The sequence below is a fragment of the Oryx dammah genome, unplaced genomic scaffold (genome assembly GCF_014754425.2).
Source record: "Oryx dammah isolate SB20612 unplaced genomic scaffold, SCBI_Odam_1.1 HiC_scaffold_2, whole genome shotgun sequence".
Classification (NCBI taxonomy): Eukaryota; Metazoa; Chordata; class Mammalia; order Artiodactyla; family Bovidae; genus Oryx; species Oryx dammah.
This window is the reverse complement of record NW_024070186.1, coordinates 92,082,817-92,091,253: the sequence shown is the minus strand read 5'-3', so window position 1 is coordinate 92,091,253 and position 8,437 is coordinate 92,082,817. Positions and strand designations below refer to the sequence as shown.

General features: G+C 39.4%; 1 protein-coding gene across 2 annotated transcripts in view; it reads left to right on the top strand.

Annotated features, from left to right (window-relative positions):
• The window catches only part of CFAP91 (cilia and flagella associated protein 91), an 84,835-nt gene that overhangs the window by 56,311 nt on the left and 20,087 nt on the right, over positions 1–8,437 (top strand). For both annotated transcript variants that reach the window (XM_040250982.1, XM_040250974.1), the window contains exons 14-15: positions 1,206–1,354; positions 1,909–2,000. In XM_040250982.1, the coding sequence (XP_040106916.1) occupies positions 1,206–1,354; positions 1,909–2,000 (241 nt within the window). The remainder of the gene's footprint in view (positions 1–1,205; positions 1,355–1,908; positions 2,001–8,437) is intronic.

The window sequence follows — 8,437 nt, the reverse complement described above, 5'->3', positions numbered from 1 at the left end:
TGAGAAAATGTTGGTTGGTTGGCATTGAGAAAATGTTGGTTGGTTGGTTGGTACCATATTAAACTGTTGTCACTGGCTCTCTCCCATAAGGGAGGCACAGGGATTCAAGGATGTGGACTTGGTATTTCACGGGTAGATACACAGTAAACATTTCATATTCAGAGTCCTGCTGCAGTGCCAGTCAAGAAACAGGTACTAAGTTGTTGCTGAGTCCCAAGCATTATCTCAGATAAAGAAATATTTATACATTAAATAGAAAGTACTCTTATCCCCCAAAGCTCAAAATCTATTGAGACTACACAGAGAACAAAGTATGACACCCTTGATGTTTGTGATACTTCCTGTGTATCTACCTATCAAACAGGCAAAACTAAATTGTATTATTTATGACTGAAACCTTAAGGAGCAAAACTCTAAAGAGAATGAAGTCTACCATAAACTCATGCGAATGGAAAGGAGCTGTGGTCAGATGGAACCCACTGTGGCCTCTGGGCTACTACCGGTGGCTTGACCAGAATTCATTACACTGTACATTTATGTGCTGTGCACTTTTCTAAATGTGTATTCTATTTCACAATTTCAGAAAGCTTTAAAAAGAAGCAGTCCAGGACTGATATGATAGTTTAAAAAAGTTCATCAGAGACCCAGAATCCTTCTAGACTTCTGCTTTTCTGTCCCTGGGGCATGACCCTCACAGCAGTTTAAGATGACTGGTGCCTCCTGCATTTTGCCCCCATGAAATGAGAAATGAGAGAAGAAAATAAGCTAGATCTTTCCCTTTAAGAATCCTTTAAGAGGAAGGAGAGAAAGGATGTTGCGTAAGTCATAGTCTCCGCCACAGTTAGGTAGCCTGACCAAGTCACACTGCTGTAAGAACAAAGCCAGGACCTAAAACAGAGTTCCTGAGTCAAGCCTGTGATCTTTTTGCAGTGTTTTGTATTGCCCACCCCAAATTGAGACTCATAATTCTAAAATGAGCCAAATATGTAGGGTCTGCCCAGAATGGGTAGATATAGGTGGATTAGAAATGGACTACAGTTTGTTTTTTTGTTTTTTTTTAAGGAATGTACAGTGCAGGGACTATTGACTTGATAAATGAAATAGACATGCTAAAAATGTCGGCCAGTGTTTGTGCATTTTTCTTGTCTTGTTTATGGTAGTAGCATCCCTTTTCTGAGTAGCTGGAGTATTTCGGATTTTTGCAGGTGATTAAAGTTCACCAAAGCACTGTAACTTCCTATCTGGAGGACATAATACTGAACACTGAAGAGAATACTGCAGAAGAACAAGCCCGGGAGGAAATAGAGAAGATGGCTGAGGAAATCAATGACATTGCTTATGAAATGGAAAGCCGGTGTGTACCAAGGGGACAGGTGGTGGGGTGGACAGCCCCCTTGCTGTTACTCCTGTGTGTTTTTCAAGAGCCTAAGATTTCACCGCCAAGGAGAAACAAATAACTAACTCATGCTTCAGTATGCTTTAACGGCTGCCAGCAGACCTGTACTTTTGTATGGCAGGAGCCACACATTGGGAATAGAATTTTCAGTTATCCTCTGCAATCTGGATCACTTTCATATTTCTTACTTTTAGAATATCACAAAGCTTGAAAGAAATGTGAGTATGTCCAATTTTACTTGGCTATCACCCCAAGGTTTTTGGCTTCCATGTGTAAATTGTGTCTCTTAACACTCCTTCCCTGGGAGGCAGGGGAAGTAAAGGACAAATTTGGATTTTCCATGGAGTTAAGGAAACTCACCAGGAATGCGCTATTTCAGATCACTCAAGGAAAAGGCAGTCATAGGATCTGAGCAGTGGAGCTCCTTACACACGCGAGGAGGATCCAAGTGTAAATCGGCAGCTCAAGCAAGGCAGCAAAGGAAACGCTTTTAATATGTTCTTATTTTTCAGTCGAACTCAGCTTCAGTCAGAGGAGATTGTGGCCGAGCTGGTTTACAGTTTCCTAATCCCAGAGGTGCAAAAGGACTTTGTCAAAGAAAAGGGTAAGCCAACATAAATGCTTCATTAGATAATCTTTTTAAAGATAGAAGCTATTTTCAATATTACAGAGATTTAAAACTGAGCAGAGCTATGGGGGAAATTCTGAAGAGGAGTCAGAGTTATCTTCAAAGTTTGTCAAGTTCTCTTGGTGCTGTCCAGTGGCAAAATATAATCTCCTCCAGTATGGATGCGTGCAGTTCTAATAAGTTTGATGAAGCATTAAATTCCAAACCTTAAGATGCAGTTCTCAGAAGAGGTGTATTTTGGGGTTTTTGTTTTTGGTTGAAATAGTTGATTTACAATATTATGTTAGTTTTGGGTATACAGCAAAATGATTGTTATTTATATATGTATATACACACACACATATCTTCTGATTCTTTTCCCCTATAGGTTAACAAGATATTGAATATAGTTCCCTGTGCTATACAGCGAATCCTTGTTTATTTTATATATACTTGTGTGTATATGTTAATCCCATATTCCTAATTTATCCCTCCCCCATCTCGTTCCTCTTTGGTAACCATCAGCTTGTGTTTTGTGATTTGATTTTTTCAATGTGAAACAAATGTTGAGAGTATGCAGGGTTTTCCAACTGTGGCAGCCTTTTGGAGGCAGGGCACGTGCAAGTCAGGTGCTGAAAAGCGGGAAGCCTGACAGACCTAACGCTATTCTGCAGCTCTGCTGAGTCACAATATCTTTTGTTCCTGCCAGAGCTCATCTCAGTAGAAGTAGCCTCACTTATCATTTGCCAAAAGTGGCATGTTTTTAAAGATTGCTGCTTTTATTCAATAGAGGAGGAGAAGAAAAAAAAATATGTGTTTTAAAGAAACAATGTTCTTCCAGAGCTTTCAGGGTGCTAGTGATTGTCCTGAGCCCAGAGGGAGGGGTGCGATCAGTAGATCAATATTAAGTGAAATACGAGCCTGGGAGGTTTCAAGAGTTTGCAGGAGAATTCTAGACAGGTTTAAGAGAAATGTAATATTTCAGATCATGTAACTAGGGAGTAAGGAATGGTGGAGTTCTAATGCATTAGAAGAGAACAAAGAAATACCCTGTTTTCCCATTACACGATTGTACCGTAGTTTTTAAACCAGTACCACCAGCAGTAAGCACTTAGTTTATTCCTGTGTGTTTTCCTATAAATAGCTGTGAATACCCTGGTCATTCGTCTGAGAGTAAACTCCTAGTAGTACAATGCTGGAAATATAGTATGTGTATTTTACATTTTGATAGATACCACCAAACTGCCCCCACCAAAAAAATTTCAATTCATATCCCCATCAACAGTATATGATAATGCCTCTACCTAAAAAACTTCAATTCTCAGATCAAATAATAAGTATTCCTGTATCACTTTTTATTATAAAAGGGATCTTATGTTTTCTAGATCCTTAAGAAAATAAGCAACTCCTTTCTCCTCCTCAGTGCAAAGTGAGGCCAGCCTGTTTCATATCAGTTCACCTGAAGAAGAGGAGAAATCCTGTGTTTAACAGTTACTAGCTGCTCCTGACTCTGAGAGGGAGGAGCGGGAGGAGTCTTGATCTATAGAGATCAGTGGGAGTCATCTGTGGGCAAATCCTAACCTCTTCCCTTTATATGGACGTAGCCCAAATGAAGAAAGCCATCTGGACGGGGAGTACACATTATATTTCTTTCTCTTTCCAAGTAAGGCATCCATGCATTATAAATAATCTTTACCCCAAATTAAGAACTATCACATACAGACCATTTGAGATATCTCATTATTGATTTATTTGGATGCATTAAAATAATTTATTGAGGTCTAGTTGACTTATTAGTTTCAGCTGTACAACAATGATTTAAAATTTTTATAGATTACATTGTTTAAAGTTATAATATATTGGCTATATTCCCTGTGCTGTACAATATATCCTTGCAGCTTATTTACTTTATACATGGTAGTTTGTATCTCTTAATCCCTTATCCCTATCTTGCCCCTCCCAACTTCCCTTTCCTCACTGGTAAGCACTTGCTTGTTCTCTCTATCTGTGGCTCTGTTTTGTTAAATTCATTCATTTGGTTTTTTGAGATTCCACATGTAAGTGATAACTACAGTATTTGTCTGTCTGATTTATTTCACGGAGCACAATACCTTCTACATCAATCCATGTTGGTGCAAATGGCAAGCTTGTTTTCTGTATATGGTTCTGTAGTATTCCATTGCGGCTTCACTTTCACTTTTCACTTTCATGCATTGGAGAAGGAAATGGTAGCCCACTCCAGAGTCGCCCAGAGTCGGACACGACTGAAGCAACTGCAGCAGCAGTAGCAGCAGCAGTATTCCATTATATATGTGTGTAAACACACACATACCCATGTCTTTTTATGCTTTCATCTGTTGATGGACATGTAAGTTGCTTCCATATCCTATTATAAATAATGTGAGGAGCCAGCTCGTTGGACAAGACCCTGATCCTGGGAAGGACTGATGGCAGGAGGAGAAGGGGAGGCAGAAGATGAGGTGGTTAAGAAGCATTCCTCCCGCCGCAGTTTTTTGAAAAGTTTGAGAGTAGGTATTTACCTGTGAAGCCATCTGGTCCAGACTTTTGTTTGTTGGGAATGTTTTTTTATTACTTATTCAATTTCACTACTGGTACTTGCTCTTTTACACTTTCTATTTTTCCTGTTTTAGCCTTGTGAGATTCTGTGTTACTAGTAATCTGTCCATTACTTCTTGGTTCTTTATTTTATTGGCATACAGTTGTTCATATTGGTCTCTTATTTCTGTGGTGTTGGTTATAGCTTCTCCTTTTTCATTTCCGATTTTATTTATTTGGTCCCTTTTTTTTTCTTGATGAGTTTCACAAAGGATTTATCAATTTTATCTTCTCAAAGCAAGAGCTCTTATTTTCATTGATCTTTTCTACTGCATAAGAAATAGGCTACATTTCAATTATTTCTTCTCTGATCTTTGATTTCTTTTCTTCTACTGACTTCTGTTAGTTGCTCAGTGTATGATCAGGTTCTTGGTTTGAGATATTTCTTTCCTGAGGTACGCTTGTATCACTATAAACTTTCCTTTTAAGAGCTGCTTTTGCGACATCCCAGAGATTTGGATCGTTGCATGTTTTACTTCATATGTCTACATGTATTTTTAAAATTTCTTCTTTGATTTCTTTAGTGATCCATTGGTTGTTAGTGGCATATTGTTTGGCCTTTGCATATTTTTAGTATTTTCTCGTAGTTGGCTTTTAGTTTCAGAGTTGTACTTATAAAAGATGGTGAGATTTAAGTTTTATTAAATTTATTGAGACTTGTCTTGTGGCCTCAGTTCAGTTCAGTTGCTCAGTTGTGTCTGACTCTTTGCAACCCCATGACTGCAGCATGCCAGGCCTCCCTGTCCATCACTAATTCCCAGAGTTTACTCAAACTCATGTCCATTCAGTCAGTGATGCCATCCAACCATCTCATCCTGTCGTCCCCTTTTCCTCCCACCTTCAATCTTTCCCAGCATCAGGGTCTTTTCAAATAAGTCAGTTCTTTGCATCAGGTGGCCAAAGTATTGGAGTTTTAGCTTCAGCATCAGTCCTTTCAATGAATATTCAGGACTGATTTCCTTTAGGATGGAATGGTTGGATCTCCTTGCTTTCCAAGAGACTCTTAAGAGTCTTCTCCAACATCATGGTTCAAAAGCATCAGTTCTTCAGTGCTCAACTTTCTTTGTAGTCCAACTCTCATGCCCATACACAACTACTGGAAAAACCATAGCTTTGAATAGACAGACCTTTGTTGGCAAAGTAATGTCTCTGCTTTTTAATATGCTATCTAGGTTGGTCATAACTTTTCTTCCAAGGAGTTAGCATCTTTTAATTTCATGGCTACAGTCACCATCTACGTTGATTTTGGAGCCCCCCAAAATAGTCTGTCACTGTTTCCCCATCTATTTGCCATGAAATGATGGGACCAGATGCCATGATCTTAGTATTCTGAATGCTGAGTTTTAAGCTAACTTTTTCTCTCTCCTCTTTCAGTTTCATCAGGAGGCTCTTTTGTTCTTCTTTGCTTTCTGCCATAAGGGTGGTGTCATCTGCATATATGAGGTTATTGATATTTCTCCTGGCAATCTTGATTCCAGCTTGTGCTTCATCCAGCCCAGTGTTTCTCATGATGTACTCTGCATATAAGTTAAATAAGCAGGGTGACAATATACAGCCTTGATGTACTCCTTTCCTGATTTGGAAACAATCTGTTGTTCCATGTCCAGTTCTAACTGTTGCTTCCTGACCTGAATACAGATTTCTCAAGAGCCAGGCCAGGTGGTCTGGTATTCCCATCTTTTGAGGAATTTTCCACAGTTTATTGTGATCCACACAGTCAAAGGCTTTGGCATAGGCAATAAAGCAGAAATAGATGTTTTTTCTGGAACTCTCTTGCTTTTTCCATGATCCAGCAGATGTTAGCAATTTGATCTCTGGTTCCTCTGCCTTTTCTAAAACCAGCTTGTACATCAGGGAGTTCATGGTTCACGTACTGTTGAAGCCTGGCTTGGAGAATTTTGAGCATGACTTTGCTAGCGTGTGAGATGAGTGCAATTGTGTGGTAGTTTGAGCATTCTTTGGCATTGCCTTTCTTTGGGATTGGAATGAAAACTGACCTTTTACAGTCCTGTGGCCACTGCTGAGTTTTCCAAATTTGCTGGCATATTGAGTGCAGCACTTTCACAGCATCATCTTTTAGGATTTGAAATAGCTCAACTGGAATTCCATCACCTCCACTAACTTTGTTCATAGTGATGCTTCCTAAGGCCCACCTGACTTTGCATTGCAGGATGTCTGGCTCTAGGTGAGTGATCACACCATCATGATTATCTGGGTCATGAAGATGTTTTTGTACAGTTCTTCTGTGTATTCTTGCCACCACTTCTTAGTATCTTCTGCTTCAGTTAGGTCCATACCGTTTCTGTCCTTTATTGTGCCCATCTTTGCCTTAAATGTTTCCTTGGTATATCAACTTTTCTTGAAGAGATCTCTAGTCTTTCCCATTCTATTGTTTTCCTCTATTTCTTTGCACTGATCACTGAAGAAGGCTTTCTTATCTCTCCTTGCTATTCTTTTGGGACTCTGCATTCAAATGGATATATCTTTCCTTTTCTCCTTTGCCTTTAGTTTCTCTTCTTTTCTCAGCTATTTGTAAGGCCTCCTCAGACAACCATTTTGCTTTTTTGCATTTCTTTTTCTTGAGCATGGTCTTAATTACCCTGTCTCCTGTACAATGTCACGAATCTCCATCCACAGTTCTTCAGGCACTCTGTTAGTTCTGATCCCTTGAATCTATTTCTCACTTCCACTGTATAGTCATATGGGATTTGATTTAGGTCATACCTTAATGGTCTAGTGGTTTTCCCTACTTTCTTCAATTTAAGTCTGAATTTGACAATAGGCATCTTGTGGCCTAGCGTGTAATTTATTCTGGGGAATGTTCCTTGTGCACTTGGAAGGAATGTATATTCTTCTGCTTTTGGATTACATGTTCTGTATATACATATCTAGTAAGTTCTTCTGGTCTGGTGTGTCATTTGAGGCCAGTGTTTCCTTATTGATTATATATGTGGATGACCTGTTCATTGATGTAAGTGGGGTGTTAGAGTGCCTAGTATTGGAAACCTGGATGGAGTCAAACAAAGATTAAAATGTTTGGGGTTTTCTATAAATATGGACATTTCTAGATGAAGAGAAGACTATTCTTGCAGGAAAGCTGTTTGTATTTCACTGCAGAGAAATTTCTGAATAATTTCATTTTTCATTGCCTGTGACAGAGAGACCCATATCCTAGGTCTTGCTGTAAAATAAATTCTTACACACACACATACACACCCTAGTATTGTGTGTTACTGTTGACTTCTGTCTTTATGTCTGTTAATATTTGCCTTATGAATTGAAGTGCTCCTGTGTTGGGTACATCTATAATTATTTCTTCCCTTGATTATTATATAATGTCCTTCTTTGGCTCTTGTAACAACCTTTGTTTTGATATTTGTTTTGTCTGATATAAGTATTTTACCCCTGCTTTTCTCTTGATTTCTTTCTGCATATAACACCTTTTTCTATCCTCTGATGTCAAGTGAATCTTTTTTTTTAATTTATTTTTGACTGCACTGGGTCTTCATTGCTTTGTGTGGGCTTTTCTCTGGTTGCGACAAGTTAGTTAAGTCTCTCAGTCGTGTCCGACTCTTTGCGACCCCATGGACTGTAGCCCACCAGGCTCCTCTGTTCATGGGATTCTCCAGGCAAGAATACTGGAGTGGGTTGCCATTTCCTTCTCCAGGGCATCTTCCCAACCCAGGGGTCGAACCCAGGTCTCCCATATTAGAGGCAGACGCTTTAACCTCTGAGTTGCAACAAGGCGGCACTGTTCTGTTGCAGTGCTCAGGTCCCTCGTTGTGATGGCTTCTCCTGGTGGAGCATAGGCTCTAGGC